General features: G+C 41.0%; 1 protein-coding gene across 3 annotated transcripts in view; it reads right to left on the bottom strand.

Annotated features, from left to right (window-relative positions):
- ldb2a (LIM domain binding 2a) overlaps positions 1-17,415 on the bottom strand; it is a gene marked incomplete at its 5' end in the record, with an annotated part of 84,067 nt that overhangs the window by 27,274 nt on the left and 39,378 nt on the right. For all 3 annotated transcript variants that reach the window (XM_079168052.1, XM_079168053.1, XM_079168054.1), the window contains one exon: positions 3,483-3,655. In XM_079168052.1, coding sequence (XP_079024178.1) covers positions 3,483-3,655 — 173 coding nt within the window. The remainder of the gene's footprint in view (positions 1-3,482; positions 3,656-17,415) is intronic.

The following is a 17,415-nucleotide window of genomic DNA, read 5'->3' as shown; positions in this document are numbered from 1 at the left end:
ATCAGAATTTGAAATTTTGAGAGAGAAAGACAGATAGAGAGCGAGAGAGAGAGAAGAGCAAAGAAAGAGACAGATACAGGCAGAGAGAGAGAGAGAGAGAGAGAGAGAGAGAGAGAGAGGGAGAGAGAGAGAGAGAAGAGCAAAGAAAGAGACAGATACAGGCAGAGAGAGAGAGAGAGTGTGTGGGAGAGCAAGAGAGCGAGTTGGGAGCTGGGGATGATTTCTCTAGGGATGAAGGATGTGAGTGTGTGTGCATGTGGGGTGAGTGTTTAGGGTGGGGGGGGGGGTTGGGAGGGAGAGATGGGGGGGGGGTGAGAGAGAGCGGTGGAGTAGTGAGAGCGAGGAGAGAATGAGCGAGCGAGCGAGTCAGGCTGGGGGATGAGAGAGAGGAGGAGGAGGAGACGTGGTGGTGGTGGTGGAGGAGGAGGATGGTGGGAGGACGGGGGGAGGAGTGGTGGTGGTGGTGGTGGCGGGTGAGGAAAGCGAGGCGAGGCAGAGCTGATTGAGATTCGGGCCTCCAGAGCTGTAGGCTCGCTGCTGCTGCTGCTGCTGCTGCTGCTGCTGGGAGCTCAGGGAGAACACGCTCAGTTATTGGAATTCTTTTTTTCTCTTTTTTTCTAATGAATTAATTCTTCTCATCCAATTTAGGTGAAGATGAAAAGAGAGCAGCGCTGCGAGCATCAAATTTAGCTTTTTGTTGACCGGGCCTGGGCCGCTCTGTTTCTGTTCTGTGCGGTTAATATCGGACACTTGTAATATATTATGTTGTTTTTCTTTTGGGGAGCCTTGTTTACAAAAAACAAACAACAGCAACATAAAAAGATATTTCCTGTGCATGTTATTGGGGATGTTTCATAACCATTTACTGATATGATAAGACAAAGACCCCCCCCCCACGACACACACACACACACACACACACACACACACACGCACGCACGCACACACACACACACAACCACTACATGAATGAATACAAAACCATCCCCCCTCCAGATTTACCGAAAAACTGATACGATTAACCCATTCGACACAAACCCACATGTGTGCAGTCATGCATATAAATAAACATCAACATGCACTGGTACTGAGGTAAACACCAGTCTCGTCCCAAATTATGGTAAAATGTTGACTTTGGTGTGTTAAATAAAGGTCCTCCACTACACTAATGAAAAACGGTTTCATGCGTAAACAATTTCTTCTTCAGAATCCCAATCCCAACGTGAAGTGTTACGATGTTTCTTGATTGTGTCGGAGTTGTGCTTTAAAAGCAGGTAGATAGATGTCGGGTGTTGGTTTATACGCAATATGTTTTTAAGTCTCCAAACTCTCAGTGCAGACCTTGTTCATTCACACAAATGTCCAGCCAAAATCATATCGCAGGGAACATTAAATCATTGAAACACTTACGTGATCAAACTGACCATTAATTAAAAATGATTGAATACTTTGGTATAAAAAGGCTATTTCTCTCTTTCACCAAGCATGTGTGTATGTGTTGTGTATTTTGAAAGTAGTGTCAAGTAAAACCACCGATTCATCGCTCAATTTCATCTTAGTTCTGATTCCTTGGTAATTAAAAAACAAGACTGGAAAAGGCAAATCGCTGCCTTAGTGTCAATAACAATTACAACCAATACAAAGAAATCCTTGCATCAACTTAATTTGTCTAAAAATCAAGTAAAATAATCTAATTTCTTTTCAGAAAATACGAATTTAGATCTCAATAAATGACAACATTACTTGCTACTTACTTGGAGATTTTTAATTTCAGACTACACACACTTACACACACACTTACACAAACACACAAAAGTGAGTGCACGTGCTGTCAAGTCCTTCAAAACAAGAGCGCGTATCGCTGTTTAATGTCAGCACCATCCGGTCTGGCGCTGCAGCTCAGGGTTCATGGTACAGGGAACATGGAATCCCTTTGGCTCTGCTGCTCGGAGCTGACAAGGTATCTGGCCTCAGATTCATTTAGACAGTCAGCAGAAGAACACTAAGAGTCAGCTAGCCATCTGGATCAGACTGTGGTGAAGCAGATATTCACTCCGGCTCACCGGGGGAATTCTCCCCCCAAAGACAAAAGCAGATGAGCTCAGCTTTAGTGCTTTCACAAGACCTCGGTGTCAGGTTTGGATTATCTCACCTGTGCAATTTGTGTTTCCTCCAGCTTCAAACCGTGCTTCACTTATATACTGCAAAACTAAACCGCACTCCTCAAAGATCTTATTCAAGTCGCCTTAGCTTTGCCTTTTGGAGTTCCTGAGGGCTTAAGAATCTGCCGACATCTTTAACTTGAGGAGTGCCAGTGGATTTTCGGGGTCTGGTGGAAAGGCCGAAATGCTGATAAGCAAAGAGGGTAAATATGACGATGCGTGACATTTTCTCTCCAGTAAATCTAAGCCCTGATTGGTGCAGATATTTGGTCATAGGAAAATACAGGTGGGGTGCATTTTTCAGCTGAGATATTTTAATGCTACAACTCAACATGCAACAGTCAACGGGAACGCAGTTTATCTTGAAGGATTGTTTCACATTTTCTCAAGTCTTTCCTGAACCAATAGTCAGGCTGCTGCAATCATCCCCATTATTTGGAAAACGGAAATAACTTTTGTTGTGACGAACTCTATAGAATGGGGGCAGAATCAATTGATAGTATAGTAAAGTACATAGATGTATTTAGTGTTAAGTTACTCTTTAACAGCGGTGGAATGTAAATAAGTACATTGTACTTCTTGTGCAGTACATTTTTGAGGTACTGTAATTGAGTTTCTCATTTTTTCTTCTACTTCACTACATTTCAGAGGGAAAGATTGTACTTTCTACTCCACTACATGTATTGGATAACTTTAGTTACCAGTTAATTTGCATATTTAGATTATGAATACAAAATATAAATCAACTAATAAATGATGATGTATTATAACAGGTTAAGACAACAGCATATAAATAATTTAAATTAGCCCCACATTTACCAGCTGCATCATTAAAGTGATATACATATTAATGCATCGCTTAATTATAATCCAATATTATAGTAAACAAATATTCTTTAAAGGATCATTCGACATAATTCGACTTTTACTTTTGGTAGTTTGAATATATTTTGATGCTGTTGCTTTTGTACTTTTATTTGAGAAACATTTTGATTGTATCAGAGTACTTTACATTGTAGTATTGCTACCTTTACTTAAGTTACAGATCTGAATATGCATTTAAAAGGTTTACAAACTTAGCAGATAATATATAATTTTATGATTCATGCAACAAATAAAAGAAAGAACTTCCCATATTTGACAGTGAGGCCACCAGCTATGACTTGAAAACACTCGAACAAAATGAAACCTGGAGGAAAAAAAGAATCAAAGGGGTGCAAATGGGTTTGATCTCTAACCAGTTAAACACCTCGCCTGGTCTATTATCAAAGCTTGTGATCAATTATTCATGGTTGGAGAAGCTCGGGGGTCAGGTGTTACCTTTGTAAACATTGGCTTCCCGTGCTGGGTGACCATGGTGCACTGATCACAGTCCAGGGTGATGCAGGAGTTGTGGAAGGACTCCTTGGAGTGTTTGAGGATGTAGTGGAGCTCGGTGACCCCCCCTTCGAACACCGTGCTGAAGTAACGGGGGATCAATGTCCGGCCGATCGCTGCGAGGAGACAAAAGAGAGCACAGAGATGCTGAATGTATGAAGGAGAGACGACAGTGGGCCACCGACACAGTATCAATAGACTGTAATGACGCTACTACTCGTATTGGGCCTAAAGCTACTACTTCTGCTACTCCTACAGTAGTTACGGTGTGTTTTTAGGGCTACTACTCATACTACTGGTACTACTGATTTCTAAAACCTAGAACTGGATCAGCATTGTTGCACTTCCGGTTCCCTTATCTCAAAGTAAGTGGGTTTTTTTAGAATGTGTTTTTGGTTAGCTGCCAGAAATTAATTCTGAAGTTTTAAAGTTTTGTTCTACGGCATAAGATACATCAGTAAATACCCCACTCGTGAATTTTGAAGCTTTTACGTGTCTTAAAGAAGGCGTCTGCTACCATGTTTATACTCACGCTCATGCAACTGTGGTGTAGTTTGTTCACAGTCTAACCAATGTTAGTTTTCTACTTGATCATTGCATTTGCACTTAAAAAAGTCACACAAGTCCCTCATATCTTGCTGAACAAAACATGCAAGTATCATACATGTTTGCTTGCCAGAGAGCGTATTTTCTGCAATAATAAAAAAGCTTTTTATCGAGTAAACTATTGTGATTCTAACTTCCGGGTTGGCCTACAATAAATGCTAATGCTGCAAAAGCTATGCTACAGTATTTCTGAAACAATAATATGTCACTAGATATCACACTGGACATTCAACAAACATATAAATAAAAATATAAAATTAAATCCAAGGTAATAAAAACTCATGTTTAAAGACAAACAAAATCCCAAATACCAAAAGTGATGTTTGTTCATGTGCGAGGAAAATTATAAACTGCTTCATAAGGACATCTGCTGTAGATTCATTAATCAAGATAAATATTTTATTGGCTGTCAAAAGCTCCTCGGAGGCAGAAACTGATCAGATGTTCAAATTAACGAAATTGATTAAATATTTGACAATGAATATGTTCTGCTCCTCCTGTTAGACCCTTTTTCTATCATACAAAATCATTCAAAGAACACAGGAAGGACTGTTGAGTCTGCTGTCTATTGATTTGACTTTAACCTCTGTGCTCATTACAGCGGGTTGCTCGTAATACTGCCAATGTCAGTTTTTCAGAGCATCCGTTCATTTATATTCTTCCCATATCTCATTAACAGCTGAGAAGCCTTCTAATGGGACTAAACAATAAGTATATAACAATAGGCACAAATCATGTTGAGCAGCGCTGCAGTAATCATTAGAAATCTGAATGAACTCACAGCTAAATATACGCTATCGAGCAGCAGCCGCCCTGCTGATTGTGGTCAATTTATGAATCCAGATTTTCCAATGCAACAGGCTATGGATTCGCAGAAACTATTGGATTGCCTGAAACCTTTCGAACACTGGACAGCCTTCAGGAAACCTGTTATCCCTCAGAAAGAAAATGCCAAAATCCTTTATTCTGAGTCAGATTTTCCCCTGAAACGAGTCGAATGAATCCCAGTGCAGTGAGGTAAATTCAACTCTATCCAACACATCTGAAGATTAAAGCTTTTCCTGAAACAACTGACAATATCATGAATTTGGGCGTCTGAGAACCACGTCTTCCAAGCCGTGACACTTCATATTACATAACTCTCACTTTTGAATATTCCTCATATGAGTGAGACTGCACAGGAGAGTATTTCCAGAATATTCTTCAGAATGATGAGATTCCATGACTAAGTTCAGTGTTAAACTGAATTATTAAGATGGACGACTTGTGCGGTGCAAACTTTTTTTTTTTTGCAGGAGCCTAAAGAGACAATGAACAGGCTGCATGATGAAAACTAGAGGAGGAGTCAGGGAGGGAGAAAGTGTCTTCAGTGTTTTATAGCCCTCAGGCTTCGTCTGGTTTCTATCTCCTCTGTGTTAGCTGGCTTCAAGGAGAAGAACGGATGATACACACAGAGAGAGAGAGAGAGAGAGAGAGAGGCTTACATTTCCCATTGCATTATGGATGCACTGCGATGGCATTCAAGATACATATTCTTGAATAGTTGAATGTATTTTATAGTATGAAATCATGTCCTCAAACGCCTTTCCTTCTAAGCTTTTAACTTCCGATTATGAAAACATAGCCCACTGTTTTCACACTGGAGCTTCCTCAGCAAGGGTTTGAAACCAACACCATTGCACCTATACTTCAGCTTTGGGCTTCTTTTGTCTCAAGAGCTTCTCTATCTCTGCAATGTCAATGGAAATCCCAGCAAGAACCTGATATCCTGCTACACGCCTTCTATCCACCAGACCAAAGTGCAGGAAGTCCAATTCTTTGTATATTAGAGCTCCTTCTATCATCAGAGTTGTAAATGAAATATATCAAGTTTATACTTATCAACAATGAAACCAATCTCCATGATAAAAAATTCTCCATTTTATAAAACTCAAAGGATATTGTAACCTTTCTAAAGAAAAGTAAAGCTGCAACTGATGATTATTTGTCAATTAATCTGTAAATTATTTTATCGATTAATCATTTAGATTTTTGAAATGTCAGAAAAAAAGGGAAGATTCTCTTCAGTTTTCAAGGTGAGGTCTCCAAATGTCTTGTTTTGTCCCCATAACAGTCAAAAACAAACACAAATAATCAAATTGCTATCATAGAAGATTAAAAAAACAAGCAAATATTCACATTTGAGAAGCTGGAACAACTGCCTGTCACAGCACTTTTGCTGAAAACATGAATGAAAATAATGAGACAATTATAATTTGTTTCCAATAAATAGAATAACTGATTACCATCTAATTGTTTCAGCTCTAAAACAAGCCTGTTTATAGTCAATACTTCATTACATGACTAGTTAAGACGGATATTTTTGCAGCGTAGGCGGAGCATTATTTCAGAGCTTGGAAACGATAATGAGAGGTGAAAAGTGAAAAATGAGATGTTAATGCACGAGGTTTACTCTGAATATAAAGCAAGACAGTCTTCGATGCACAACTTAATATGTAGATCAGGGATTCTGCACAGCACCAACACAGAGCAGCTGCGTCAAACAGCTTTCACTTGAGACAAAAAATTGCTAACTGCAGAGCTTCAATATTGCCGTTTCTGTTGCTTGTTGAGCAGCTGTGCACGGTCCATCTGCAGGTCGGCCCGTAGTGTCTCCAACCCCACATCTTAGCAGCACACTCCTCCTCCTTTTTTTTTCTCTTCTAGCCTTTATTTTTCAAGCTATAGGGTTCCTGCTGAACACAGATACTCATTTTCAGCACCGCCTTGCTTCACACGGCTGCACGCGTGAGAGCTGCAGTCCAACCGCAGGCTTCATCCAAACATCCCTGGGCAGTTCCACTTGAGCAACTCCACTTGCTCAAGGGCAGGGACTGTAGTTACTGAAGGGCAAAGTGCTTCTCATTCACTCAAATGCATCTCAACCAGTGACAGTTTGGTCTGAAACTAATACCTTAATTAATGTGTCCTCTTCTGATTATTCAGATCCCATCTGAGGTTTCTTTTGAATATCTTTGAATTTTACTTAAGTGTTGTGCCGTCTTGTTGCCTATCTCTAATGGGATTTACAGGACACCTCAGCAAAACACAGATACCGTTCATGGTCTGCCAACATCCCACGTATATAAACAGATACACTGATCATACAGTTATTTAAGAGGAGGTCCGTAAAACAGCCCTGCTGGTCTGCTTTCATGGGGACAGGTGGGACAGTACCAGTGAGACAATAAGATACGATTCAGCAGGTCCAGTTCAAATAAGCGATCCACGAGTTTGAAGGTTTATCAGATGCAAAAACCCCACTTTTAAAATGGCGAAGTAGTAGAACTGAGACGTTCACATTACAACATGATCTACCAGAAGTGTGCTGCTACATTTCATTCCAGCAAATTTAAGTCTAGTTTATCTTTTTTGCTGGACAACCCGGCATTTTATTTTGTTTTTTTGCTTCAGCACTGGCATCCCACCGCATCATCAGAATGGCCCCATTAAAATGAATGAGGAGGCTGCATTGTTTTTTTTACCAGAGCTAATGTCGGTCTGAACACCACCCAGGTTGTATTTGTACCCATGGAAGGATTGTGGGGTAGTTTGGCTAATTTGAACAAATGACAAAAAAAAAATACATCCACGTATTTGTTTTCAAGAGATTTATTTTGGCTGATCTTCAGTAAATGTATTTTAATAATAATCAATAATGATAAACATGTGCTATGATGGAGAGTGTGACAACTCGTTACCATGTGAGCAAAGAAGTTCAAACTACAGCTTAAAGTAATGACCAAATTCTGCCACGCCAAGTGGGGGAACTGCAAATTGCAAGTTTGACCAAACCTACAGAAAACGAAAAGAGACCGAATATAAACATCGGATATTATAGGGTCATTATGTCTTGTATGAAAAAAACCTTATTGTAACAATATCCAATGCTGTATAAAGGCAGAAAAGCCCTCCTAAAGACACCATGTAGATTATTTAGTTTTCTGTTGTTTTGTTATTTTGCATCATTGGTTCAACTTGAAATCAACCCTCTAATCCCACTAAGTGTCAGTGACCCAGTCTACCCACGAGCTACGCCAGAATATTAAATAACAGCAAAAACAAAACAACCATAAACCCTGACTTTGGGATTATGAAGGCGAGCACTTTGGGATTTCCTTTAGCCTCCCGTTTCAACGCCTGGTGGAACAAGTCTGTCTGTTCCTCTACATTTAGCTGCCCGTCAAATCTCCATCATTAGAACACTGCTGGGAGAAAAAAAATAAAAATAAATCGGGACAGCCATATTATCCAGCAGCACATGGCCTCTGATTTCAAGCAGAAATAATCCATTTTAGAGTCAACACTCGGTTGGCGAGAATTATGCTCTCTCTCTCTCCCCTTCCCCCAGGGTGGGTGGTCAGGAGGAGGTGTGTGTGTGTGTGTGTGTGTGAAGCCTGGGAATAAAACTTCATTTAGAAGTGAAATGTCCCCAAAGACAGTGGCTCGAGAGGCTCTTGAGGTCAAACCTGGATGGTAGAGTCTCAATTGAGGGAGAGAGAGAGAAAGAGAAAGAGGGAGATGAGGATGATGTTGGCGGTTGGGTGAGGGTGTGGGGGACGTGGAGGGGGGGGAGACAACAGGGGGACGGGGGAGGAGGGTGTACCCGTGACTGGCATGTTTTTCAAATTCGATAAAGTCAGGCATGACTAAATAACACATAAAATGTTTGGCATCGTGAGCAGTGGCTGAGGGAGGGAGGGAGGGAGGGAGGGGGAGGGGGAGTGAGCTGCAGGGTCCGCTCGGCGTGGATGACTGTGTAAATGATGCTCTCTCTCTCTCTCTCTCCTCCTCTCTCTCTCTCCCTTCTGTATCTCACTCCCTCCCTCGCTCAGTCTCCACCACGGTTGAAAAACAAAGTACGTCTAGGAGTGGAGTTGACTGCTAATGCGGAGGAGCTCTGAGGAGACGAGGGGGAGGAAGGGAGGGTAGAGGGAGGAGGTGGTGTGTGTGTGTTGGTGGTGGTAGGGGGGGTGTAGAGGGATTGGGATGGGGGAAAAAAAGAGCGAGGGATGAAAGAGAGAGAGAGAGAGAGGGAGAAGAAACTAGGAGGGAAGATGAAAAAATAAGGGCTTGTCAATGAGGGAGAGAAGACTCACTGTGGAGTAATGGGGAGAGAGAGACAGCGAGAGAGAGAGAGAGAGAGAGAGAGAGAGAGAGAGAGAGAGAGAGAGAGAGAGAGAGAGAGAGAGAGAGAGAGAGAGAGAGGGAGACAGGGGGAAGGAGGGGGGGGGGGGGGGGGTGCTCAGGTGAAACGCAGATCTGCCTTTTGCCCGCCTCGCCAAGCCATGCAGGAGTTTTGGTTGCGTCTTCTCAACCAAAACTGTCCTAATAAAACCCAGTGTGCGTAGCCCAGGGTGACAGAGTGATAGATAAGCATGTAATGGCAGCCATGCTGGCAAGTTTGGGATCATTTCAAGCACAGTAGTCGTGTGTTTCTCCTCGAATACTTGCTTGGCTCCCTCACTCTGTATTTACACCGGCATAGGCCGACGCTTTAGCTGAGTTGCTGTAGTTCAGCAGGCCTCATTGTCGTGCTCAAGGGCCCTTTTAAAGGATATTTGACTGTAACTATGCACTTTTCTACGTTCACTCGACAAATGTTCAGAAATGAACTGGAATGAAAGCGTCTTTGAAAATTGGGTTTTCTGCTTTTCTCTGCTTGAAGTAAGACAACATTGTTTCTCTTTTGGACTGTTGATTGGACAAAAACAGTCTAATTTGAAGATGTCGTCTTCATCGTGTCGTCTTCACAAATTGCCAGATTAATCTTTAATGACGATAACCGTTAGTTGCAGCCCGACAAGAGTCCAAGGTAATGTCTTCAGATTCACAGTTCAAGCGCATTCAAAGATAGTCTGTTTGTATAAAACAGAAAAAAAGCAGAGAAAGAGATGCTGAATGTTTGGATCTTGATAAATTGCTTAAATGATTAATTGCTTTTGAATGATTTTGCTGTTGACCAAATAAGTGATTAATCAACTTATCATTGCAGCGCTAGTTCCAGGAAGTAAAGGCAAGATTTGATCCATAAAAACAAACCGTACACTGCCACAATAACCGGTGGGAGGAGAAAAAGTTAAGTTCACATTAAATCATTACCAGAAAAGGCACAAATTACGTCAACACAGAAGATGCACAAAGTGTGGACAAAAGGAGAAGTCCACAGTGGGACAGTGTCACAGAAAGACCAAGGAATCAACACAATCATTCAGCACTGCCAACAAAGAGAAAAGGCTCCTCACCAGCCCCATGTTGTAGCCCCATGTTGACGACGCTATCATTTATCTTTTAATAGGCAGTCAGATTACACACTCACCAACAAGCCAAACAAACTTCAGACAAAGAACGGCAGAACGACAAAAAAGCAAACAAAACTAGCATGGAGTCCAGACGAGATCAAATATATTTGCTGGCGATCCTACTTGTTTTTCCTTTCCCTTCACCTCACCCCCACTTCTCTCTCCCTCTCTCTTTCCATCTCTTCTTCTTCTTCTTCTTCTTCATGTTTTGTTTTCTTCCCTGCGCCGTGCTGATTGGCCCGTCTTCAGACGCGGGGCACTCCAGAGATACAGATTAGCTGGCACTTGTTTGGGCGAACACGACAAGCAGCATATGCCTCTCAAGTAACGTGTACCCAAACATGCAATTTACAAATAATTAACGTGGTGTTAATTAGTCACATTAATTCATGCCACTTTGTTGGGATTGTTTCCCCCCGTCGGTCCCCAGGACTCCTGCCAGCAACGTCAGCCAGCGAGACGGCGAGAGAGCGGTTCTTCTGCTCCGAAGCGAGAGCAGGGCGTCAGAAGAAAGAAGGGCCGCTGGCTGGTGCACACACACACACAATCACACAGAGAACACACACAATCAACCGCACACACACACTCACAAACACATTCAACCAGAGTTGTATGCATATATGGTTATTATTCATATTCACGAAATGCATTCCTTATGCTCACATGTGCACACCCACACATCAAACCAACAATACGTCCAGATGCACGTGTGTCTGTCTGTGTTCATGTTGGAGATAAGTGTAGAAAATGCAAAATTCTATATTGTAGTAATTCACAACAAATCCCATCAAAATCATTTTTGGGACGTTTGTCTATCTCTCAGTGCTCTGGCACACACTTCCTACTGACATACAGTATATCTTTAACAATCAGGCCACACACGTTTAGTTTCCTGCTTTCAGAAAGGCTTAATAATCTTCTTAAACAGCTGGGCGTCTGTTGGGGACTATTTTCAGCTGTGCATTAACACACATAAATGAGGCAGCAGGTCAATGTATGTGGCACCGACTCCATGCTGATAGTAATGAAGGGACATAGATACATAAGATACATCAGGCATAGACAATACTCGTTACTTGATTCATTTATTGTTTTGGTCTTTTCACAGGATTTGTTGACAGTAAGAAAAATATCTAATACAACAAACTGCAAAAGACTTTAAAAAAACGAATATATAGAATACATGTATGTGCATGTGTGTGACTGATTTTATTTGCACTGTGTGTTTATGTATGGAGGGCTTTTGTATGTGAATATACGTGCTTGTGCATTCCTCTGTGATTCTCAGTGTGTGTGTGTGTGTGTGTACATCCTGTGTGTGTCTGTCTGTGCTTGTTACTGTTTCGTATCGGTGTATAAGTTGACACCCATGGTGCACAGGAGAGCAGAGGAGCTGTATGTTGTGAGCTGGCTGAATCTGAGTTGTCCATTCTAGCACTCACACACACACACACACACACACACAAATATATATAGCACATGTACAGTAATGATGCACCTGGGGAGTACAGAGGCAGCTACGTCAACAATATGCACACCCACATGCGTGGAGAAAAATAGATACATGTAAACACACAGAGATGCGCCAGGAAAGTGAACTACCATCACCTCCACCATCCCCCATGAGTAAACAGACCAGCCATTAATATTTTCATAGATTTGAATGCAAGATTTTGTATTTAAACAGGTAAGCCCTTTGAAATGACTGAATAAATTAAATCGTTTTTTTTATCGTTTGTATATTTATATAACTACGACTAAAAGATGAATATTTAAGCCATCTCTTAACGTGATTTTTTACAGTCATGTGACTTGTCCAAGAGCCCTGAAGCAAGGCACTTTATTTCACCAGCTGTCAGTCACTGAGGGCAGACAGGAGTTTAATGCAAAATGCCTTAAATATTCAAACTAAAAATGCTTCAACTCAGCAGTTAGAAGTTTCCGTATGAAACAGGAAAGAGCGAATACTGGCAAAGCAGCGCAAGAATTTCATGCCGAATCAATCACCAAGTATCAATCCCATTTTTCATGAAGTTGAGAGTAAGAGGCTGGAACCATGGCTGGTTTAAATCGTAATAACGTGGCCGCAAACACAAGAAGACTTCTACTCTAAAAGGAAGTCATTACTTAACCTCTTCCACTTCACCTCTCTTTACCACAGACCCTTTTTTAGGGGGGGCTGGGGATCTTTAGGGGGAGATAGCAGGGCAACAGTAGAAGCCACTTAGAAGTGGTGTACATCACCTGAACACTGGGAACCTGAAGATTCATTTAAGATGCAGCTCAGCACTTTGTTTGTCAAAGTTGTTAAAACAGAAAAAATATATATTGATTTATGAAAGTGTAAAAGTGTAATAAGTACATTATGATGAAAGTATATGATGGTCATCCCCAAATAACACATTAAGCCACCAAGACCTTGAGGAACACCACAGAAAAATCTACGGCTGACCTCGACCAAAGAAATTCTTAGTCGACTAACATCTAACTAACTCATACATCAGATCTTTGGACTTATCGATAACTTGATTTATTTAAGCTCATAAGTTTCTTGAAATAAAGCATGAGAACTACTAAGACACCCCCTTATTGTGAATATACCTAGGAAAGCTATACATTGATTTTTGCATCAAATTGCATAGGATTAGTATAACGTTGGCATGACTGTAAAGGGAACATGTGCAGGTACCAAAGGACTCATTTTCATTGATATCTCGAGGTGAGAGGTCAAGGGACTCCTGTGAAAATGTAGCCTATCTTCGGCGCATTATTTATCCTCCTTTCCGACAAGCTCGATGGATTCTTTAGGCTTTCTAGTTTCATATAATACCAGATATTTTCACTCTAGCTCTAAAACTGAGCCCGCTGCAGCCTCTGAAAGACGGTAAAGTTGACCGAGGGCACTGGCGTCCGCAAGGAGCGGAAGAGGTTAAGGTTCATCATCCAATATCTGCAAAGTATAGACTATCTACTGCACTGAGGGGTTGATTATTTTGTCAGCCACAGAGTAAAGATAAATCCGTCCTTTGAAAAGTACCATAATTTGTGTCAATCATTTTAGCAAGGTAATTTTTTTAATTCTAAATGGCATTATCTCAAATTAGAATGAGACGAGTCAAACCCGGGCCACTCAAGACTTGTCAGCAGTGTTCGTCCAACCTGTCCAGCTGGTTGATGATTACATCCTCATGCCGGTGGAGTACAGACAAATTAAAAAGCACGGAAGAAGAAAAAAAAAAAGAAACAGGCTAGAAAGTCGGGAGATACTCAGTGGGCGATTATGCAGCAAACGCAGCTCTCCGCAGTGCAGAAGAGAAAAGGATGGAAATGAGAAGGGGGAGAGCAAGTAGAAATTGTGTATGATCCATAATGTCCGCATTCTGCAAAAACAATCATCAGACAATCGCTGGCTCTTTCTTTAGTGTAGGTGTAGGGCAGGTCAATAGATAGAGCAAGGCCCCAATAGGTAAGGGGTTCAATTCCCTTTGAGGTTTTGTGGCATTCCCTCTCCACTAACATTTACAGGGTGAGAGGCTCCGTTTCCAAGTTAACGCTTTAGATTAGTCTTCGTTTTATACTATCAATGCAATGATTTCCATCCTACTATGGATAAAAATCACAGTACATATAATATGTGTATTGATATTTCTCATGAATCTTTTGGAGATATATTTTATAAATACAATACATCACACATTAATACAGATATACGCAGCTACAAAGACATTTTTAAGTGTCTATTAATAAACAGTAAGTGTCAGCAATTATAACTTCTCCTATAAAAACATGTTTTAAAATGACTACTACTGTGTTTTACTTTGTTGTCACTCATTGTCTGTTCATACACCGGCCTCCACTGATGAAATAGAAATCCTGCGTCATGCTGTAAGCAGTGTTTTCATAATAACCCCCTCTTTTTGTTATGTTCTCTTTTACTTTACATTATTATGATGTACTGTGTGTATGTATTATGTCATGTCACAGCGCGTCATAGCTAAATGAAGAGCAAATACAAACAGACATTTGGGATCACTGGCAGAAGCTAATGTGTTGACAGCACTGTAATTGTTGGAAGCATATGTTTTCCCAGGGGACGATATCTTGATTCGTAACACTTCTGCTCTACATTTTTACATTTTAAGGCTTTCAGCTCTCTCTTCAAGTGATTCCAGTCTCAAGTGGTTAAAATGACTGAGCAGGGATTTGGTCTCTCTCTCGAGGATAATCTCAGACTTTCCAGCTACTGAGTGGTGTCTGTAACCTCATAGCGTACACATGCAGAAAGGTTAGAGTCAAGCAAACAGATTATGGGACCTGAAAAACCGAGATCAACAGACTCAGATAGGTATATTGATTTTCTTTCAGTCTGTGACGAGTGTACAAACCAGCGCTTGCTTGGACCTACGGTATTTGTTGTAATCAATAAGCTAAGCTAAAAATACTATAAAAATCGATTATTACCCCTCGGTGTAAGCTACTGTTGATGATCGCTGAGAGGGGAGATGCACGCATGAAATCCAAGACATATTGATCCGTGAGCTCAATCGATGGTTCGAGGGGAGCATACACTACTTGGCAAACAAATGTCTGTCTTCATCGACTCATATCTCTATCTAAACACCCATCATGAGCTACCATTACTGGGTCAACGGGGACGGGTATTAGATCATCGGCAAACTGATTAAGTCGACTCAAGTTAACTGTTTGTCAAGCCTCCGACAGACAAACAGGATTGTCGCAAAGAGCTTCACGCGAGCGGAGACGTAAGTGACAACACGCCTCTTAATGGATAGGTTCAGATTCTATAAACTCCACTTTAATACAATACTCACATGCAAAGACTCAAAGGCTCAGTAATCCTCTCCTTTTCAGAAACACACATCTAGCAAAGACATCTCCATTGCAAATCCTCTGCTTACCGTCCTCTATGAATTCATTTAAACACAACGATTGCACAGTAACCGTCTCATATTCAGTCATTTTTTTGCGCTACATCAGTAGAACCCAACCTGGTGGTCGGACCGGCAAGGGATTATAAAATAAATCGGACATGTCACAGGATGATTAACACGAACGGAGAGACAACACAAAATTGGCTTTTTTACTTTTGCTTTATTTGTGAATTACTGGATATTTTTAGAGGAGTATGATCCACTTTCTGGCAACGTGTGAGGAGCGGTCTGAAATAAACATACAGTCTGAAATAAACTTTGTTTACGCGGTTACGAGTCACAAAGGTTAGGAACCACTGATGTAAACACAATCCCTGAGGCAATAAAGTACATGGCCTGATTATTATTATTTCATTATCACCATTCATTTTAATTATTAGTGACTACTATCTCCATTAATTGGGTTTATAAAATATCAGAAATTTCACATCTTTATGTGTGTTGTCCCAAACCCCAAAGTATCTGTCTACTGTAATAAAAGACGAAATAAACTAGAAAATATTCACATTAGTAGCTGGAAAAAGAGGATTAATCTATTAATCAACTAATCATTGCAGCTTTGCCTAATTATGCGTCCATCTAGTGTCGCGTGATATTAACTAAAGCAATTCAGCTTTGAACTATAAATCAAGGCAGTTATCTACAGAGGGTCTACCGTTAACCTCAAGCATAAAACCTGCTTTGGCCAAATCAAGTGGATATCTTACGAAGTTGAAGTTTTAAAAGGAAATTCCCTCTTTGTTGAGCCGCGGCAGAGAGACACGTCCTGGTAGTTGCATGTAGGCTCGTAGCCAGGACAAAACACTAACAAACACACGACTACCAGGACAGAGACCACTTTATTTGGCTAACTCAAGGCTGCTGAAGCCTCAACTTAAGAGTTCATCTTTTAATTTGTAGTTGCTCTAAAACGACATCTCTTCATGGACAGCATGAAGAACAGGAATTTCTACAGCAACCAACTCTTTGAATGTACGTATGACATGCCAGTCATGAAATTAGCATGAAATCTGAACCTGTCCTTTACGATATCAGACCAAAGCCAGTTTACATACGGGCACTGACTGTACAGCACTGTCCCAAAACACTGTGGAGAAAGGGTTAAAAACACCCAGCATGTATTCCAGAGACAGACTCACACATACCAGGGCTCATGCGCACACACACACACTCACACACACACACACACACACACACACACACACACACACACATACACATACATAGGCATGCACACACTCGTACAAACACACACCAGAATGTGGGAATCACTGCCCAGAACATGAAATATTCATCAGTCATAAAACTTTAATTCAATCTCTCTCTCTCTCTCTCTCTCTCTCTCTCTCTCTCTCTCTCTCTGTCATTTTGGGGGCTGCTGTATTCTATGTTGTGAGGTAAACACTTCCCCCACTGCCCCTGCAACGAAAAACAATAATAGATTTCATTAAAAACCCCTTTTGCACAATTGTCCAGATGCACATCATTAAGACGGCGCTACATTTGGAGGAAACCACCGCTCACGTATTTCCACATTACGTTTCAAAAAGCAAGGCTGCCGGGTGGCAAAGAGAGGAGCGGTCCACTTTAATACTGTGCTGCTGAGCTTTAGAGGTCCCCTGCTATTAAAGTTATTGTCCCTCAAACATGAAGGAAGAAATAATACCAATGGCTCACTATATATTATAAAAATAAAACGTGTTGTATGTATACATTATAAGACAATAAACATTTAAACTAAAAGGCGTGATCACAATGCATTCATTTTCTTATGCTTCTCAGTCATACAGCATGTTTTCTGAGCATGTTCTGGTGTCCAAATAGTCAGTTACACATGCACACACTGTGTGTCATCTTCTTCTTCAATATGGTATTTATTAATGCAGTGGCCCAATTAAGATCAAGGGTCTTATAAGCAATCCTCAGATTACGCTAAAATCCTGAAGAAATCTGATTTTCTAGACGTGATAAGAGTTG

This window comes from Pholis gunnellus, assembly GCF_910591455.1.
Source record: "Pholis gunnellus genome assembly, chromosome: 10".
Classification (NCBI taxonomy): domain Eukaryota; kingdom Metazoa; phylum Chordata; class Actinopteri; order Perciformes; family Pholidae; genus Pholis; species Pholis gunnellus.
This window is presented reverse-complemented; position numbering and strand designations above follow the sequence as displayed.